This window comes from Vigna radiata, chromosome 8 (genome assembly GCF_000741045.1).
Source record: "Vigna radiata var. radiata cultivar VC1973A chromosome 8, Vradiata_ver6, whole genome shotgun sequence".
Lineage (NCBI taxonomy): Eukaryota > Viridiplantae > Streptophyta > Magnoliopsida > Fabales > Fabaceae > Vigna > Vigna radiata.
Genome location: NC_028358.1, coordinates 27,450,666 through 27,472,570, shown reverse-complemented (window position 1 = coordinate 27,472,570; position 21,905 = coordinate 27,450,666). Strand labels below are relative to the sequence as shown.

At 32.4% G+C, this 21,905-nt stretch overlaps 2 protein-coding genes and 1 long non-coding RNA gene across 3 annotated transcripts; 2 read left to right on the top strand and 1 right to left on the bottom strand.

Moving 5' to 3' along the window:
- The first annotated feature begins 1,830 nt into the window (after window positions 1-1,830).
- Window positions 1,831-4,966, top strand: LOC106771783 (protein indeterminate-domain 2-like). The gene is made up of 3 exons (XM_014657775.2): window positions 1,831-2,190; window positions 2,727-3,123; window positions 3,711-4,966. The coding sequence occupies exons 1-3, from the start codon at window positions 1,992-1,994 to the stop codon at window positions 4,720-4,722; spliced, it is 1,608 nt and encodes a 535-aa protein (XP_014513261.1). The 5' UTR covers window positions 1,831-1,991; the 3' UTR covers window positions 4,723-4,966.
- Window positions 4,967-9,627: 4,661 nt separating this feature from the next.
- Window positions 9,628-10,553, top strand: LOC111242259. Its single transcript, XR_002669082.1, has 2 exons — window positions 9,628-10,264; window positions 10,374-10,553. It is a non-coding gene; the product is annotated as an uncharacterized LOC111242259 (long non-coding RNA).
- A 720-nt stretch (window positions 10,554-11,273) lies between these two features.
- On the bottom strand, window positions 11,274-18,138 carry LOC106772724 (metal tolerance protein 2). The gene is made up of 12 exons (XM_014659290.2): window positions 17,571-18,138; window positions 17,415-17,484; window positions 17,043-17,140; window positions 16,729-16,883; window positions 16,154-16,269; window positions 15,011-15,107; window positions 14,224-14,308; window positions 13,914-13,976; window positions 13,700-13,805; window positions 12,426-12,571; window positions 12,003-12,091; window positions 11,274-11,916 (listed from the first exon to the last, which is right to left on the bottom strand). The coding sequence occupies exons 1-12, from the start codon at window positions 17,901-17,903 to the stop codon at window positions 11,796-11,798; spliced, it is 1,479 nt and encodes a 492-aa protein (XP_014514776.1). The 5' UTR covers window positions 17,904-18,138; the 3' UTR covers window positions 11,274-11,795.
- Between the last annotated feature and the right edge of the window lie 3,767 nt (window positions 18,139-21,905).

Here is a 21,905-nt window from a genome sequence, read left to right as displayed (position 1 = left end):
ATACATTTAACTTTCTTGTCCTTCTTATATTTGGATGGAATGTTTCGTTCAATTGGTCTTAAATACGTTTTTACGAGAATCTAGAGTATGATCCTTTAAATAAGTAGCATTATCTAAGTGAATTGAAGAATTCTAACTTATACTTCTGAAGATTGAAACATGAAAAAAAATTCATATCCAAAAGACCTTTTCACATTTAAGTCAATAAGATATTTGAATATTTTGAATAAAAGAGAATGAGTACGAGAGAATATATCATATGTATTTATAGGGCTTTTGAACCTTGAGACTCATGTGATAAAACTAGTAATATCAAAATAATATAAAATAATATTGGTAAATATAATTACTTACTCTATATATGATAATTAACAAAATAATAAGGATAATGTGATACTTTACCATATATTTTATAAATATATGATTTTATGGAAGATAACGATGTAATTAGACAGATACATATATTGTTAATATATAAATATTTACACAAATAAATACATCTCAAAATATCTACCAACCTATTTAAACCAATAAAACTAAATGAACATCATTAGATCACATCACTTAACATATTTGTTGGACATAATAATATTATAGTAGAGTGAAAAATTTAAGTTACATATTTAACTTTGTCTCTATTTTCCTTTTTTTATTCTTTTTTTCAATAGACTTGAGGGTTATAAGCTTAAGTATCTCTGTATATGCTGATTCATGGGAACCCTACCTATTCTCTCCTATAGTATATAAATTAATTTGGTAATATATAGTTAAAATTGGTAGAAAAGTGTAATATTTATGTGAAATTGAAAATGTGGTATATTAATTGAGGAGATGATAGGACGCTCTTAGTTAATGCGAATACGCCATTAAAGCAAAATTAATGTAGCTAGGTTAACTCGTCAGCAACCCTCCTTTTTGTCTTTACTAACTTCTTTATCCCTTTTTTTGTTTTAAGATCACTTATTTGGCTTGTTTAAGAGAAGCATAGAGTCGGCTATGATCATGCCAATTTCTCATCACTTATATTATATTAATACAAACAGATCTTTTCAGATTAATTAATAATAAAATAATGGCTGCAGTTAACCTCATTTCAGGAAGCTCAAGGTATATACTGCCATATCATTCTACAAAAATATATATATAAAAAAAAGAGAGGAACAAATAATCATACATTTCGTTTTTACTTATAAAAGAATTGTATATTTTTCAATTTGAACTTTGTTACTTTAATTAATTATATATTTTTTTTTTAAAAAATAGTGATACACTGATAAGTAATATTAATCATGTAACACATTAACAATTACTTAATTATTAATTAAAGTATACCATTAGTTCAAATAGATATTATTATTATTCTATTAATAAGTGAAAACGGAGTAATCAAAATTCCACTTCTCTTTTTCTAAATAACCTTTAATTAATATTTGACTTTCGGTTATACTGTCATATATACTTTCTTTTATAATTTTTAATATAAACGGGAAAAAGTGTAACATAATTTTTAATATAACACACACACACTTACACTTGTGTTATATATGATCAAATATAAATAACTTTTAAATAATTTTATTTAATTCATTAATATTTTTAAAATACAATAATTTTATACTTTAAATACACTGTATAATAATTTGTACCCTTTTATTTTACGAAATGTACATTTTTGGAAAATTGGAGTATTACTTTAAAAGATTAGTAAAATTAATGCAACTGCTTTCTTCAACATTTGTGAAGTTATTTTTTTTTCTCATATATATATATATATATATATATATGGCCAAAGAAAAGCAGGTTCCAATATTAGTATTACCATGGCAACACTTTTCTAATTCCTCCTGGCTCTATCTACTCCTCTATTCTTTGGAGATCAGTTCAATTTCTATGCTAAGAGTTCATAAAGCAAGCCAAATAAGCTCCTTGCAGTATATCAAGAGATAAAAGAAAGAGCAGTATCAAGTTTGACAATCTTTTTATGTTGAAAAATGTCAAAAATTTCAGGTGATGAAGGAAGTTTCTCCTCAGCAAACAGTGTGGAAGAAGTTCATGAAGAAAGCGAGCAGCAACAGCCACAGAAGCGGCATGGCTCAAGTTCTGGGGCTTGCAACACCAATAGATCAAGTAATCAACAGCAGCAGCAGCAACAAGCAACCAAGAAGAAAAGAAACCTACCTGGAACCCCAGGCAAATATTCAAACCTCAGCTTCACTTTTTCCGTTGCACATCGTCCCAAATATTTGGATTTTAATCATGTTTGAATTAGATCCAATATAGGAAAACTTACTGATGACAAACACCAAATTCTTCATTAATTAACTGATGGTGTCATTAAGGAAACTAAAATTAAAACTAAACAAGTCCAAGTGTTTTTTACTTGTTCAGTTTTACTTGTTTAATTTTGCTAGCTGTACTCTACTGGTCAAACTCTAGTTACTAGGCAGTCCTTGTAAATACGTTGAATTATGGTTGAACAGAAGGTTTGGTGTGCATTATTAGTGAGAATTTTACAAGTGTGAAAAACTATTTAACTTAATATATTATTCTGCAACAACCTATTAATAATCAACAAGAATATTTCCTTATTCGAATTCATTTTCATTCTTGTTTGACTTGCTCAGTTTTTTCACGATTCCAAAAGATTGTAAGAATTAGTTGGCTAAAGCAAAAGTACTAAGATGTAAGAGGTTTATGAATATATAGTGATGAAGTTTATGAAACAGATCCGAATGCTGAAGTTATTGCTTTATCACCAACCACATTAATGGCAACAAATAGATTCGTTTGTGAGATCTGCAACAAAGGGTTTCAGAGGGACCAAAACCTTCAGTTGCACCGCAGAGGTCACAATCTTCCATGGAAACTGAGGCAAAGAGCAAGCAACGAGGTGAAGAAAAGGGTTTATGTTTGCCCTGAGCCCTCATGCGTCCACCACAACCCAGCTCGAGCATTAGGAGACCTCACCGGCATAAAAAAGCATTACAGCAGAAAACATGGTGAAAAAAAGTGGAAATGTGACAAGTGCTCTAAAAGATATGCAGTCCAATCTGATTGGAAGGCCCACCACAAAACCTGTGGCACCAGGGAATACAAATGTGATTGTGGGACCATATTTGCCAGGTATCATTACATTTACATACATATATATTATTACCATTTTAATTACAAACCTTTGCATGATTTTTGGGGTTAAAGAGGCCATCACGTTCATCTTGACATTCATTGTTGCATATAAACAGCTAAGTGTCATTTGATTATGCTTCGTGGTAGTTTGTGCTCATAAATAAAAACACATACTGGATTTGACAGATAACATTTACTCTCCATTACTATTCATTTGGTGTGGTCCATTCTTTCTTTCTTCTATGTCTCATCACTTTTTTTTTTTTTGCATGCACTGTTTCCGATGGTGCAACAACTGTGAAGTTATTTAGCTGTGGTATACCCTTAATAAAGTTGGATTTTGAGTAATTTGTAAAAACACAACACCGTTTTGTAATTACAAAATACAAATGGCAACACATGGAGTTGATGTGGTTCTACTTTTTCACATAAGTGCGAGGACATGCAAGAGTTGTTAAATTTAAGATCTTTTGTCTCTTTTAGCTGTCTATAAAATAACAACACAGAAAAAATGATGCCATCTAAATGGTAAGATTCTGTGTTTTTAGTGTTGGATAGCATTTTTATTAATCTGAATCTTGCAGAAGAGACAGCTTTATCACACACAGGGCCTTTTGTGACGCATTAACCGAAGAAAACAACCGAGTAAACCCTTCATTAACGAGTGGCGCTGGCATGGCACCAAGCTTGCAAAATGAATTGCAGGAGCTGATGGCCACAATGCCTCTAAGCACTAGTCCAAACAACGTAGTACCAGAATTCAACAACAACTACGAGTCTAGTAAGAGGCCACTCAAAAGCCTATCCCAAGAACATCTTGTCCCAATGCCATTTAAGTCCATGAGCATGAGGGGTTGCATGTCCTCTACCACTTCAGGTACACTCTTTGGTGGTCCAAAAAACATGTCACTCCCCTCATCTTCCACCCTTCAACTCAGCTCCAACAACTCTCATACTTTCAATTACTTCCAAGACACCAAGAACTCTGCTGCATCAGCTCACATGTCTGCCACAGCTTTATTACAGAAAGCAGCCCAAATGGGTGCCGCTGCAAGCAATAATAGCATTAACTCTCCCACCATGATGCAGAAAAGCTTTGTTAGTGGCATCATTGGTCCTTCTTCCTATGACCCCTTCCATCATCCGCACCCTGATGATCAATCTCACATGCCTGGGATTAGGGATGCTGGAGCATTCACCAACCAATTTTTCCACAAGGGGCAACAAGAAATGTCAGCAATACTTGATTCCAACACCAGTGATATGGGAATCTTGGGTGCAATGTTCATGGGAAGTGACCACAACGAAGGCGTGATGAAGAACGTGGAACAAGAGGTTGGTGCTAGTACTTCAAGTTTCATTCGTAGAAGAGATGTATCAGAAGGAAATCCAACGGGGGCTTCAAGGATCCATGATTTCTTGGGCGTTGGGGGTGCAACTTCAAGAGCAGGGAGTTTGCATGAACCACAGAAACAACAACAGCAAAGTTTTGAGTTAGAAGCATTAACCCACCAGAGGTTACAGATGATTAATCACTTTCACCACCACCTTCCACATGGGGATTCTGCTATGGAGAAGTCCGTTTGGGACATTTAACAACTCATACAAACGTGCTGTCTGCTTTAATTTAGACTATAGAGAAGAGAATGTTTCCTTCAAAGATTTCTTCAAAGTTTGTAGCATTATCTGATAACAGTTCCTCAGCCAATTATTCTCAATAATTAGCTTATCTTTCAATCAATTATGAGTTCAAAATCTGAAGAAAAGAAAAACTGATAACTTTAAACTTATGATTTCAATGCGAGGAACTGTTGTAAGGATGGGTCTGAATTTTAATAAATATATAATTAAAATTTACACCAAATTTTTGTATTTTTTAAACCTAAAACAATGTTAAAAAATATTCTTCTGTAGAAGTATTAAATATTATTTTAAATATTTAAACTTAAAATAATAATCACCAATTTCATGTCTCAATAAGATTCTTTAGTAAATTTATTTTAGAAAAATCATATTTTAACACCATACATCATTTTGACATAAAACACGTGTCAAAATATGGTTGGACGATTTCAAATTAAAAAATAAGCTGAGGCAAGAATATATTTAAAAAAAAAAAACTAAATTTTTTTTTTAATTTGAAATCGTCCAGGTATCAAACAATTGGTGTTAAAATATCATTTTTCTTTATTTTAAAATTCCTAGAAGGAAAATAAATTTGAACAAATTATATTGCTCTTTAACTTTTTTTAAAACTAGATACCCATTAAAGAATAATTTTTTTTTCCAAGATTGTTGAAAAGTAGAAAAACAAAATATCTGAATATAAAGGAGAATTTTTTTTTTGGCGTAAACATTTATTTTTAATTTTATTTTTTAAAAAAAAGTTTTTCTAAATTAAACTAACTAATTTGTCAATTTTATATTTTAAATAAACCGTTTTTTAAAACTTTACCGTTAATTTTTATCTGACCATGTTTTTAAAAAATTTTCCACAAAATAAATAATTATTCATAATAAAATTATAAAAATGATTTTTATTTAATTTTATAATTATAATAATAACAATAATAATAATTTTATTATAAAAAATAAATAAAAACACATGTAGTACTAATAAAGTCTATAACTTTAAAAAGCAAATTACGCTAATCGTTCAATATCTCATTTGTGTTCCTAAACCAACATTGACTTTTTTTTTCTTTATGTGCACTCGCTACGGAAAGAATGATAAAAGAAAAAAATAATGAAAATAAGTTAGGATAGAAAATCAAAATATTTATTCTCAAATTTGACTTGTTATACCATGTTTATAAATTTGATTACATTTATGTTTTTTTTAACATCCCAAAATTTCTAATCAAAATCTTATATTATTATTTAATATTATTCAAACATTATAGTAAAAACATATATTTCGGATAAATAATTACTAACAGATGTCACTTCTTAGTGATGAATTTATTTGATAAAGTATGAATGATTATTTACTGATAAATATATTTGTTGGTAATGTTTTGGTAGAGGATATGATCATTATTAAGAGATTGTAATCGTCAGTATTATCCTCAGTAAAGGATATGAGTTATTATCGAGGGATTGTGATCGTCGATATGTACTTCGAGGAAATGAAATCAGAATCTGACATTTCTCTTTCCCAATTTCACTTTGAAGAAAAAGTTGTCTTCTTCGTTGTTCACACGCTCACTGCTCTGGCCCAACCTCCATTGTCATTTGGTCTTCCCCAACCTCAATTGCCTTTCAACTCTACCCTTCCCTAACCTCGATTTCTTTTAGTCCCCAATCACACTCTTCTCATCCCATACCTCTATCGTGCTTCACTCTGTCAACCTCTATTTCTTTAAGTCGTGTTGTGCTAACGGTGTCATGAGCAAGGTGTTGTGTTATATAAGGGTGCCTGGTGCAGTTGTCATGATCTACGAAGGCTACCATTATCGAGGGAGGTTATCGAGGGGTCTTGCCATAGAGGTAAGTTATGTCTTTTAGAATGATGAACTTTAAAAACGGATGTCTTTGTGTTGTGACAGTGTTAAATGTACGCAATGATAAACATTAGTATTTGTTTATAAATTCTGATTTCTTAAAGAATAAAAGAATGAATTAAAGCTCCTTATATAAAAAGATAATGAAGAACAAAGAAGAATGAAAAAAATTTTACAAGTTAAAATTAACTTGAATACCTGATTTTACCCCCTTGAAGAAGGTGGTTACAAACATTAGGAAAAGATGTTTGAGGTTATGAGATTTGCTTGGTTCCAAGGTAAAGAACTACAAAACAAGTGTAGAAGTATTACACTTTAGTGATACCCATGAGAGTGAACTCTTTACATTAACTAAGTTGGTAAGTGAGTGGGTCATCAAAACTTGTCATCCAGTCTCTAGGCATCAGTAGGTTTTCTTGTGGGTCATTTTGTTTTTGTGTGTTGAGGTTGTGTCACTCCCCTAATGTCCTTTGAACTGTTTCTTGATCTGCGTCTTGATTTTGCCCAAGAGTGCAAAAGATTAAGTGTGATCTATTTTGATGAATCCATATTTTCTTGACTTCACTTAGCTTATTGTACTAGATTTAATTAGGGAATTATGCTTGAATGTCCATTATTTTCGTAGTTTTGCTAATTGTGCTTAATTTGACCAGAAATTCTTATTTTAATTAATTTGAATTATCTGAGGCTAATTATTTTCTTTATTAATTGCAGGGGAATTCTTGGAATTATGTTTGGGACTTCAAGAGGGCAATAACGTCATTCTTCACTTGCCACGTCAGCATTTTCATTTAAATTAAATTATAAATTCGTTTTTAGGAGTTTTTGGACAGATTTGACTTTTTCTGCCGTTTTTGGGTCATTTTTGGAGAGGTCCATTTGTGGGATAACCTAGGGTTATGTGCAAAAGGGGGGCAGACCCACCCCAAACACACCTCTCACTCTCTCATTTACATTTTCTTTCTTTTGGACATCATGGGAGAGCTCCCCATTTTGGGGTTTTAGGTTTTCATTTACATTTTAGTGCATTTTCAATTCCAATAATATAAATTCAATTCTGCACTTTTGTTTTCTTCTCTTATTTTGGAATTATGATTCTGCACTTTCAATTCCATTATCATTCTCGCATTGCAATTTCATTTTAGGGCTTCTCCATTTCGTTTTGAGTTCTCTGATTTGTGTTTTTCTGCTTTCGTTGCTAATTCTAGTTTCGAATTTCGTTTACCTTTTTCATTCCGTTTTCAATTTGAATTCTACATTCCAACACTGTATTTTGATTCTAGTTTGTGCATTTCGTTTCAGTTCAGCATTGCCTCGTCTCTGTTGCGTAATGTTTCGATTTAGTTTTGTTGTGTTGAAGTCGTATTAATGGTAGCTTGAATCTTTGTGGGTTGGTAATTGGGGATATTGCGTTGCTTACTTGATATTTGTTGAGTTGTGATTGATTCTATTGTCTTACCTTGCATTGTATTAAATTTGTTCTGTGCTTGCAATCAGGTACACGTTTAGTTGCCTAATTGGTGATCAATTTGTTAGCAAAATGATGAAGATGAAGTTTTGATGATGTCCAAATCAAGTCAAGAGAAATCAAGATTCAAGAAGATCTTTTGAAGACTTGTATTATTATAAAAAGCTTTTGTAATAATTGTAATTTAATGTCTAGGACTTAGGTTCTTAGTGGTTTTTGATTCCATGTACTTTCATATTTCAAAATTGATGTTCAGAGTAAAAAACGCACTGTATTAATCAATTAAACCTAGTGTTAATTGACTAATCCTGATAAGAGCTAAAAACTCAAATTGTCTCTCGAATAATCGATTAAAATACCTTTTAATCGATTAGCTAATTGATTATTAAGTGGATTAATCGATTAAAGGTGACCGTTGGGGTTTTCTAGACGTTGAACTAGCCGTTGTACTTATTTTAATCGATTAACAAGTATATTAATCGATTAAAAGCGTTAAATGGCTGGAAAAGAAGAACAAAATAGTTTTTGTTAGAGTCTATAAATAAGCTCTCATTTTCCTTCAACAACAATTCTTCCCTTGTGCTCTAGAACTCAAAAACTCTTAAAAATTGTGTGCTCTTGTTCGGCTAAAGAAACTCTTATCTGTGGAGCTGTTGAAGTGCACATTACGATGACAGAGGAATAGTTGATTCATCCTTGGTGCATCTAAGGAAGTGTTCGGAAGAGAAAGTCATCCTTCGTGAAGTATTTGAAGGAAGTGTTTCATCCTTTGTGAAGACTCAAAGGAGGTGCAAGTTCATTCAAACAAAATCTATTGCATGATCAAGGTTCAAGAACTCATTAAGAAAAAGGGGAAACAACTTACCTGCTCGAATTAAAAAATTGATCGGTAAGAATTATAGCCCTCGACGCAAGGATTGCCTAAACACTTTCTGATCGTCAAACAGATAAATGACGAGTAATAATTTGTAAAAAGAAGTGAGAAAGAACGTAGAAAAAAGAGTTTAAAAATAAAAAAGTATTTTAAATAATAAGACGCGTTTTATAAAATTATATTTATATTATAAAATTATTTTTAAAATAAAATATTCAACTTCATTATTTTAATACACTTATCTATTCTAATATACTATTTTCTAAATTCTTACAAAACTTCTAAATAAAAATAATTAATGTGTATATGAATTAGTTAATATATTCGTATTAGTATATAACTTTTCTAGATATGTAAATGTTACCTGAATTTTATAGTGTTCCAATTAAATTTTAGTTCAACTGTTCATATAAAATACTTTTATCAAAATTTCTTTTCGTGTGCTCTTGAGGTATATTTCATTTTTGTTTTTCATTCCAAAAAATACCATAGGAAAAGTAAGTAAATTTCAGACAGTTCCAAAAGGTGAGAATTGTTTCAATTAATGATTTCGTTTTTTTTTCATTAAAATGGAAAAATAGGTTTTAAAGGGTGAGTTAATTGGATTATTTTAGAGAGAAAAAAAAATTGAAGCCAAAATAATTTTAATACAAAATAAGGAAAAGGTGGTGAATTTAGAAACATGGGAAGTGTAATAGTAAAACTCCTAACAAAACGAGCCACATTGGAAGGCCATAAGTTGAAATAGGCCCAAAAAGGTAACCCTAATTACATCACGTATTTTTATATATAAATATAGACAGCATATCCTGTGATCCTCCTCTGTTCTTTGTCGAAGTCTCTGTACTCTATCCGATTTTCAATTATTGCTTAGTTCTTTTGCCTCTTTTCTTTCGATCTTCTTCTATCTTTTTTTTTTTCATTTTCTTGATCTAAATTATGATTTAATGTTTTTTGGAAGGCAATGATGGTAAGAACTACCTATTTTATGAGGGAATTGAGAATTTTCCCTTGTGATTATAAATCTACCAATGGATCCTTCTGAGCCTTCAGCACTTTTGATGTTTCTTTTTTCCTTTTTTGAAGATTTATTTGGGATAGTTAATTGGTATTACAGTGTGATGGTGGGAGGTGACTGATTAGAGCGCCATTGAAGTGATGATACTTTTTCCGAATTTAATGAATGTGGATTTATTCAATCAGACTACAATTATCTGATCAATGGCTCTCCTTCAATTACTCTGTTATTTTTGGCTGTCACAGATGAATGGAGGAAAATTCCTTTTTTTTTGGGTGAATCATGATTCTAGATAAGGAACTTTTTCTTATGTTTTTTTTTTTTCTAAATCTGATGAATTTATCTAACAACATTTATTTTCTTCATCTACCTTTTCTTTAACAGGTCTTTATCGTCAAGTTGTTTTGTGCGTATTAAGGAAACAACTCATACAAAGCATGAGCCGAATCAGCAATGGAAAGTATCTCTTAGTTGAGAGGATTTAACTGTTGTGAAGAGACGCTCAAATCACCGAAAACCTTTTTGGGTAGAACTAATATAAAATTACAAAATTTGGAGTCATCATAACAGTGGTTTTAAATGTTGCAATCGAAAAGAAAACCTGTGTTTCTAACGCTTATTTAATACGAAAATGATATTTAGAAAATATTTTTTTAAAAATATCACTGTATCGCTATATATCAATCACATAATTGTATCATATGTAAATGATGTTGTCTAGATATCATTAACGTATGTATATCTGTCTTCCAGAGCAACGTATATCTGTCTTCCAGAGCATTGTTTTACCCTTCAGTACCTTCCAATGCCAAATAATGTTAAAAATGGGCACCGACCGTTAAGGTTTGAGGGCTTCAGGCTATATTTCAATTTTTAGAATCCTGTATAGATAAACTAATAATACTGTTTTATGACATTATAGTTTCAGATCCTGCGTAAAAAATGTCAATTTTAGTATTTGAATAACAGATTTCATGTTTCTTGAGGCAATATAGTCTAAATTAATAGCGGTAGTAAAAGTAAAATAATACTTCCAATTTTAAAAAGAACCTATATAACAAAATTACGATTTTATAAAACTAAAGAAAATCTAAAATCATTCAGACCAAACTGACAATATTTTGATAAAACTATAGAAACAAAAAGATAATATTTCAAACATTAATTTACAATTAACTTGATTAAAAGACTGGGTTTGGATTAAGGTCAGACCATGCCATTACACTTGTATAATGTGAACAACACAATTCATAACATTTTTTCTTTTTTATCATTATTCCCATATTTCATAAAATGTGTATACTTCTTTTTTGTATCAATAATAAAATGTCCAAAAGAAATTACACACAAAATGCGATATATCATTTTCGTCTTTGCCTAACCCACTGCATAGGCATCATAAAATGGATGAAATTGGTCAATAGATGTTAGGAACCCAATAAATCCAATGCTAAAAAGCAGGATGTATTGCAAAAGAATATCTAATGCCGATCAACACTGCAGGAGGGAAAAGTTCTGGGTTTTGATGAAACTTTGCACTTACAAGGTGCTAATAAAGGAACAAATCTGCCGTTAAACAACTGTATAACTCTAAGGGGTTCGTTATTTAGCCACATTCAGCAATTTTGCAGGGCTATGAGGTCTCTTCACCTTTCCACCTCCCGAGAAATTCTCAAAGTCATTGGCTGGTATGTTATCAGACTAGGTACCAGAGCTATATTGCAATAATCTATTTAACTTAAGTCATAGTAAAAAGAGGCATGGAGTAACAAAAAATTTGGCAATCCATCACCCATGGAGATGGTCCTAAGTATGATTGGTCTTTGGGAATGGTTGCCCCAAACGTAGCTGAATGCAAACATGAACTGTATTCGAGATGGTCTTCAAAATCTCTTTCTCTGCTTGCTGTGCCATTTCCATTGCATGCCTGTGTGGATGAATAAACATAAGTCCCCACAAGAGATAGAACAAATTCACAACCAAACTCACTAAAAGTGAGACGAGAGAAATTACCGAATTAGGATATCATGAGGCATGGAAACCTCAATTTGAAGAACTAACTTGCTTTGAAACGTGTGGTGAGTTATGCGCTCAACCAGCATCTGAAACCCGCGAGAGACAATTAAAGATAGAATACACAAGTAATTTTAAAACCACCTTTAGAATTCTACAGTACTTCCATTAAAAAAGAAAGCGTCTTTCAGCCACCTTCAATATTGAAACACAAAAAGTTTACGAGACACTCGTACTACTATGAGAACCGCAACCATCTAATTCCCCAAATTTTATGGCTAAGAGAACATAAATAATTGCAGAATAATCCGTTTACATTGAACCAATAAAATCAAAGAATCCCAAAATAGAGGAAAGACCCACATAAAATTACAACTAAGACCTACTTTAATTGTCTTCTGCTTTTCGCATACAAAATGTTACCTGAGGGAATTTGGATGAGATGATGTCAGAAACAATTCCTTTAATGTTCCCATCCTCAGCGGGAACAATACTCTGCTGGTCCATGTCTGCGCTCCAACTATCTTGCTGATCTATTGTGCAGGGAGAAGCATGTGACAATGCAGGATCTACAAAAGACAAATAAGAATAGACAAATTTAGAGTTAAAAGATGCAAAATAGCAGAACACCTTCACTACCGAAAAGAAAAGTCATTTAGATTTTTAAATTTAAGAAAACCCGTTACAATACATCACAGGAAATAACTGAATTTAAGTTGTTCTAAGGCAGCAATTTTAATATATAGCCTGCATGAATAGAAAATTAGGCATATTTTGTCATGCACCTATCTATGGTGGGTGAAATAAGATAGAATGAAATGGACCAATGGTGACAGACTTAATCTTCATTATGACATTCATAACAGGCTGAAGCATTTTCTATCCATAAAATGGTCCAGTACCAGTGCCAAACAGTTTGCATGAAAGTGCTGAAAGAGAGACAACTGTTTTGGTTCATAAGAACCCAAGATACTGTTTTTCATATTTGAACAACGGTTAAAATAAGGATGCATAGCAGAGATGGGTCCGTTGTCCCGACGTCAACTTAAAATCGAAGGAGATAATACTTTAGTGACACTTAATGAGTGAGAAATTCGCTCAACTCGAGATTTAAATACACTTCTAAAACATAACACACTTTGCAAGACAAAAATAATTAATTATACTTTTTGTTAAATGGAACAATTACCATTTTATAATTTTCAACAATAATAATTTCATTCAAATCTTAATTCAGTACCAGTCAGATTATTCCATTGCTTAGCTTCCATTCTTCTAAAGCAGGGACTTATGTCCCCCATTAAACTGCATCCTATCCTGACATTTCATTGCTTACTCTTTTGTTCAGACTTGACATAAAACTTACTTCTGCTCTGGCCCTTTTGTCAATTCCTAGTTTGTTTTTATTGGTAAATGTTCATTGTTAATGGTAGAAGGACTCGAACCCACAACTTATGACTCCTCTTCTACTTGTACCACCTACACAACCTTATAGAACTATACATAATTTATATATATTTCAAGTTATTTTCATTGTATATCTAAATTTAATTCAATTCAATTTGCAATTTAAAATTTGATTATAGGGGTTCATAGTAACTTTGGGTAACAACTATGTCCATTATTAATAAGAACTGTGAAAGCAAATAACTACGACTCTGCAATAGCCAAGAAATTTATGAAGCTAAAACACACACCTATGTGTATAAAAATTTCAACCACAGTAGGGTGAGATTTGTGAATTTGGTGACGAACGTTTTCCCCAATGTCATGTGCAGCACTGACACTAGAAAAAGGATCAACCTGCAACGTAAAACTACAAATTAAACCCTGAAACCTGACACATGCAATTCAATCATGAGTACATAACACACTGCATGTGACATGAATATAAAATACAGGAGAACTGACCTCAATATGTACATCAAGATACAGATATGAACCAGCTCTTCTACCTCTTAAACGATGGCACCCCTGCATACAAATTAAAAAAGAAAATTCAAAGAAATGAAGAAAAAAATGTAATCTAAACTGATATATTTATATGCAGAACACCAAAACTGCACTAATGTACACCAGTTTAAAGTGCATACAAAAATTAATTTAGAATTTTACACATTTCTTCAAGTAAAAGATGACACCAGAAAATAAATCATACGCAAGTTTCTCAAGGTTGCAAAAATAACAGTTTAAAAAGAATATTTGAAGAAAAAAAGTAGACCTTGACACCATCAACTTGCAATATTGTCTGTTTAATAGGATCCAACTGCTGTGCCGGGATTGCAGCATCAACCAATTCCAAGACACTGATAATTGAACAAAAGCAGAAATAATATTAGAGCTAGAAGTTTGGACATAACCAAAATTGCCTGCAGATAATTCTAGTAGTCTATAAACTTTTTTCTATCCCCCTTAGTTTATGCAGAATCAGTTCCCAAGTCGTTACACATCTTGAGTCACTTTACACCCATTTGTATTCTGTTATCTTAGTAGTTTCCCAAATTCAAATTTCCATTAAGCACGGACAAAGTGGTAGTAAACTATATGCCTGAAATTATTAAATAAATGAATTGCATTAGCCATTAAACTGGGCCGATTAGTACATAGAAGAGAAACAGCATATCAATTTATATGTCAAACTTGCATCATTAAAAGATCAGCTCAACATGACAACCATCCATCAAACAAGTATGTTTAACACATAAAATCCGTCTGGGAAATACAAGTAGACATGTTAAATTTAATTAGATGTCAAATCCAACAAGATAAATGTAATATAATTTACAGGTATCCAGCACATGTCTATTTCTAGCATAGGTTGGTTCAATATTTTGTTGTATCCTTGTATCAGAATACACTTAGTTCCCTTAAGTTGTTTAACTCAGGTTCAAAAATGTGCCTGACATACATACGTAGGATTAAAAAAGACAGCTTCAATAATGTATAAACAACAAGCTAAATTTGCAAGCAAAGTGAAAGATAAATTGCAGAAGAGCGGATAAAGGTACCTTTGGTAACCACTTTCAGCCCCAGCTTTCAAAATCATGCCTGAGACGAAAAGTCCAGCAAGGGGATCGAGAAACTTCATTCCAAGAATAGATCCTCCTAATATAGAGATGAGAATCGATAATAAGTGAATGTAAGCAAGACATAAGGCATAAATGGATCGAGTGTCCAAAATCAAAGCCTAGGAATGGAAAAGGAAATACTTATTTAGAGGTTTAAGGTCAACTTTTAGTCCTGAAAGAAACATCCAATCATCATTTACTCCCATAGACATTGATTTAATAAATTTAATCACTCAAACCCTTAATAATTTTGTCTATACTTTCATTTTAGTCTAATACTTCTGACAAAAATGTTGGAGTTTGCATCGCATGGTTTGATTAGTAGTCTATAATAATCAAGTATTATGATGCTGTCACAGACTAGTTGAACTATAAGTCCTTTTGGACTAAATTTGGACTCTACTAAAAATATAAATACAAGGTCTTGGATGGTAAAATATGATGAAATATCAGAGAGTTTTTCTAGTTTAAAAATTATGATACTTTGACAATTTACATAAAAAAAAAGTCAAATTCAGTAAATTAAATAACCAAAAATCAATGAAAATTCTATTCTATAGACAGTAAACAAAGCACTAGTTCACTTTTTGATGTTATAATGTTAAACAAAACCACAGCATCTGATCAATTCAATTAATTCAAACGAGTTGTTCACATACGACAACTTAAGCTCCTATTCAGACTTCAGAGAATCTAAAATGTGAGTGACCACATGTAGTTATGTCAACTTTGGTAGCAGAAAAAACAAAAAATGCATTACAAGTTTACCAATAAAACTAGATGATCAAAAGCAGCTCGTGAATTCACATGTCAAAACTCGATAAAGTATATAACTGGAGTTCAATGAATATAACTACTTTTTATTTTTAACAGATGTCCATAAAAAACTGATAACTTATATGTGATTATATGATTAATATCATACCATATGATTAATAATAATAACCCATCAAATAAACACAGCTGTCACTGGCTTAGCAAGAAAACCTGATTGACAACATATATTGAACTAGGAGCCAGTATTATAGGAATTTCTCCTGAATAACAGTAACCGTTCAAAGAAACAAGTTTTAAGTTATATACCAACTCCAATGAGAGCAACAACTGATGAAATTGCATCTGCACGATGGTGCCATGCATTTGCTTTCATTAGTCCACTACCTTGCTTCTCACCAGCTTGTTTTGTTACCCAGTAAAGCCTACAAATTCGCAAAGCAGATATAGACACTCAAGTCTTGGTAATGCATATTTTAATTAAACCATATGGGGGCATCAATGAAAAGAAAAAGAAACTATGAGGGGAATTGAAGTTACAAGGTTATAATGTCAGAATCCCAACCAAAAGTTAACAAACTCAATTTAGACCTTTTTTAGGAGAGGAAAAGTCAAGGAGCTAAGACCATGGACACATTCCCTGGGAAGTACAATGCTGAGCTAACATAACTACAGCAATAGCTTAATTAATTTTTCTAGTGATTCATTCAACCAAACGTTTTTGTCGAAATGTTTCCTACTCGGTCATTATACTTTGATATCTGCACCATTGACTTGAGATTGCATCAAACTTTGTTGATTTTCAACTTACACTCATGGTTCAAAAGTATCAGATACCACCCAATGAAGGATTAGTCAAAGTTAATATTAAGTAATAGTAATACCCTTCTTTAACGCATATTGACACAATAGTCATATTCAAAGCAAGGATGGGATGATCCATGTCAATTCCATGATGATGTCCACCATGCTCGTGGCTATGCCCATGTCCATGTGCTAATGCCTGGCTAACCATTTCAGGACCAGGTGAGAACAATCCCTGCATTTGTATAACAATGGCTTCTAAGTATTGAATAGATGACAAAATATCCACTTTCAATAATTAGCCTAAAAAAATGCTAAATCAAAATTTCTTTATATCGTGTACTTCATGGGAATAAATGAAGCAACAAATAGATCAAAGTTTGAATTTCAGTACCATTAAAAGGTCTACAGCATGCCAAGCAATGCCACCTCCAGTAGCCAAAAGCATGCAAGAGATTCCAAGAGCTCCTATAGTCTCAAATTTGCCATGTCCTGAGATAAGAAACCAGAGAAATATAACCATCAATGACACAGAAAACATTCAGTGAATAACAGATGAATGGCTACCATTAGCCTAATGAGTAATCACAACAAATAACAGAGCAAAAGAACATTATGCAATTGTATTAGTATTTCTATAATTATATGTAACTGTCAAATAACCAAACCAATTATATTCAAACAACTCATTCAGAATATCTAATATAAACTGCAACACGATGCATGAGAGATAAATGGAGTAGCGTGTAGATACAAATCAAGCGACCATATGGATGTTCTTTATCTCTAGGCGCCTTGGCAAACTTGAAAGAAACCAAAGCTATGCCACTAAGAACCTGCGACACCAACAATGACGAGGATGAACGTCGTCCGGAGACAAGTTGCACAAACCGAGTGTATGAGTGTGAGAGTTAGCACTTACCACATCGGATATGGAATGAGCAGCATCGGCGATAATGGCGGTGCTCCCGGAAAGATAGCCGGTGACGGCTTTTCCAGTGGCTAAACAGATGTCGGCGGCGAGACCCAAGCGGAAAATATTCTCCCCCTCCTTGTGGCGGCGATCGTGTTCATCGTGGTGGGAATGACCCAAATGCCATCTCTTTGGGATTTTGAATGCGGGATTTTCAGTCAAAGAGGACTGTAATGGATGGCAATTAAGCGATTCCAAGACCGGAGGGGGGAAATTCGAAGAGGAAAGGCGTGTAATGCATGTTCGGTATAAGGGATTCAGATTTCTATATCTAAACCCCATGTTTTTCTCTTCCAATTCTAAGATCTAACTAGGGTTTTCTTAACTTCTAATGTTTTTCCCCTTCAATTAGATGACAGTTGCTGAAGCGACCGCCGAATCCTTTCAGCATCAAGTGGTTCAACTTCATCTTCACAATCACGTCGATCTGACGCAATATGCGAGGTGTGACACGTGTCGACAGGAAAAGAAGTCGTAACCGCTCTTCCACATGCCCAGCGAATGTTAACGCTATATAACATTTAACATTGACAAGGATAAAAATCAATTCTACACACCCTCCCCACGGATCTGCCGCCTTAAATTTGAATGGCAAGAATTAAGTTGCTCGATTATGGGATTAAGTTTAATCATAAACTTAATTAAGTTTTAAGGAGTTTAAAAAAAATTAATTGAATATTCACTAAAAAGCTTATAGTATGGTGATTGTCATTTATGTTTTCTATTTTTAATTCATTGATAGACTTTTTTTTTTTTTTCTTTGTTCACTTGATAGGAAATTTATGTTCACATGAATTTGTGCAGATGAAAAAGAAGGATGTCTTATGTTCACTTACAAGGATTAACACACATGGAAAAGAAGGAAATTGCGGAATGCATCCCATTTTCAATTATCGTAGAGATGAGACGATATGCAATGATATAATCAATTTTCAGATTTGTCCTTGTGTATTTTATAATTTTCATATTTTTCTTCTTCTAATAATAATAATAATTATCATTTTATATAATATTTTTACTACTAAAGATATTTTAGTAATATTCAAGTTCTACCAATTAAATATTTTTTATCTATCATATTGGTCAAATTTTATACTAATTCTCATAAACTTTAGTTTCAAATTGATTCTCACTTACCTCCAAATTCACTCAAATAAACAACAAAAAATTTATCTTCAAATCTCTCAAATTCATTCACTCACTCTCCCCCAAATCATCTCCTCAAAGTAAACACACCCTTAGTCTGTGTTCACTTGGGGGGAGAGGAATTGGGGGAGAGTGAGTTGATGGATTTAAGAGGATTTGATGGTGAATTGATTATTATTTATTTGAGTAGATTTGGAGGTAAATGAGAGTGGATTTAGAAGTAAAATTTGTGAGGATTAGTGTAGGATTTGATTGATATGATAAATAAAAAAAAAATTGTTTAATTGATAGAAATCGAAGATTATCAAAATATCCCTAGTTATTAAAATAATATAAAATAATAATTGTTAATGTTTATATTTAATTGTAAAAATGTATAAATAATAAAAAATTAACATTAATTATTTAATTATTAAAATTAAAATTTAAGAGTTCACTTAATATTATCATATTGTCTTTTATTTATTTAAAGATTATATTGGAAGGTTTTTGAGCCAAAATCTTAATTAGCTTTTAAAGTAATATTAAATGTATTTAAATATTTATATATTAGAATTTAGATTTAAGAGGTAATTTAATATATCAAAATGTAGGTTATAATAATCAATTAAAATAGAATAATAATAATAATACTGCATTAATATTGAAGAAAAAAAATTAAAAAGAAAACTTAAAGAAAGCTTCTTCTTTTTTCCACATGTCCTATGGAAAAAGAGACACAGACAATGATGTTCAAGCATAACTTTGCTGAGTTTTTGTTTAACTCAGAAAAAAAAAAGGTGTGTTTTTGGTTCCAAGAGCTCTAGAAGATAAGTCTGAGATTGGATGAGCATTTCTAGCTTATTGTTTGTTTTCTTCCCTGACTCTGTTTCTCAGATCTATTACCATCCCTTTCTGCATTTCTCCTATCTCCTAGAAATCTCAATCATTTTCGTCCATTGTTTGGTAAGACATGAGTCAAGATGAGATTTTAAAGATACAGGTACTATTTCCATCTCTTTCATCAACCAAGTCCTCACCTTTCTCAGTTTTATTTGTTTTCTCTTTATTCTGTGTTAGCTCTTGGGATTGCTTGAACATGCAGAAATGTGCTCTTCGAACTCCCAAGGCTTCTCCCGTAGTCGTTGTTGCACGCTTTGCATGCGACACCTGGAACACTTCAGCAGCGTTCTTGGCCTTCGTCACATATAATCTAGCGTCCACAACAAAAGCAACCTCTAGTTTGGTCAAACATGGTGACTGCACCTCCACCACAAAGCTTGGAACGAAATGCTCCAAGGAACCGAAAGACTAGAACCGAATACACAGTTAAATGCTAGACCAAACACACGTAACCGAATATCGCGCTTGTGAACTAAATACATCGTTCCATGTAAATTTTTCCCATCCCTGGAACTGAATACAGATAGAAGGTAACCGAATACACCTCCAAAATATTTAATTTCATTTCATCTCTTCATCTTCTTGAACAAAGAGTGTTGAGATGGTTGATAAGGGAAACATTGGTTTAGCTAACTTTAACCTCACAGTGCTTTATTCACTCTGTTTTTTATGATGACAACACATTATTATTAACACATGTCTTGTTATGTGTTACATGTTCTGTTGCTTATTGATTGATATCTTATTGAACATGTTTTGTGTTGATTTTAATATATGAACGCATATTCACTATTCTGACATATGTTACATCTATTGTGATTGCATTGCATATTTTTTGGAAAAGGAAAACCACATGCACTTTTATGAATTTACATTGTGCGAAAAATCTGCAAGTCCTAGGTCGACTTCATTATTAATTTAATCGATTAAGACTAAAGACTTTGCACAGATTTTCAAATATAGTGTTATGTGATATTTTGGCATTGAAAAGAATTTCAATATGTGCAAATGTGTCAAAGTTGACTGTGTGCGCTTTGCATTTGACTTTGTTAGTTGTTTTATTTGAGATTCTGTTATGCTTGTGAATAATAATGACTATTTTTAAAAGTTAGTTAAGCATTTAATGAGAGTCAACTGTATTGAATGTGGAATTAATTTGTTTGACTTGACAGATACTACTTTGACTTAACTGTTATTACTGTCAAAGGACAGTCGAGTCTATTAGTATCTTAGTCGACTACAGGAGCGTTTGATTTATAGAAATCTATAAATAGACGAGACCTGAAGTATTCAGAGAACTTTTGGAAAAACTAACATTTTCATATGTTGTTTTAAATTGTTTCTCTATGATTTAGTGTTCTAAGAACTCATCAAGAAGATCGTGAAGATCATTCTTTGAAGAGGTTCTGAAGGAGAATTCTGTTGTGCTTACTGGTTGATCAAACTCTGCACATTGCGGTGCTTGCTTGTTGATCAAGATTTCTCTCAATCTTTGTAAGGATTGTGGCTGTTGTACCTATTGTGATTACAGGGAGTAGACTCGTGAAGTCTGGTACACTTTGAGGATTGTTCAAAGTGGGTTGCAGATTGCAGGAAAGGGGATATCTTGCTGCAGATCTTGCTGTTTGTATTGCCTATATTTTGGTTAGAGGATTAAAAAGGTGTTTTATATTTTTGACGTGGAGGTCTCTATAAAAGCCTTGTTGTAAAAACCTTGATCATTATAATGCATTTGCTTCATGGGATTGGAAGGACACTAGATGTAGGCATTGAGGCCGAACCAGTATAAAAACCTGCCTTTAAATTCTCTATCCCTTCTCTTTTACATTCAGTCGACTCTGTTATTTACATAGTCTACTTTGATTTTCCGCTGCACTTAAATTTTCAATACTTGCGATTCAAGAAATTGTGTAAAGGTTTCTACTTTGTGAAAAAGATTTTAAAAAGACTCTGATTTTGAAACCTCACCAATTCACCCCTCCTCTTGGTGTTGAAACGAAGCCTACCTGTTTTCTAACAAAAAGGGTTAATATTCTCATGAAATTTACAAATAAATGAGGGCAGAAACAACATTTATATGTAAATAACTACAAATCTTCGTAGTACAGGGAGATGCTTAAATTAAGCTTATCTCGCATTTCCTCGCATTTTCGTCTTCGTAAATGAAACAAGAAAAATCTTACTAATCCTCTCCCGTAATTTCTCTTGAATAGTATCCGCGCAAGTGAACACAACCTTAATGATTTCATATAGATG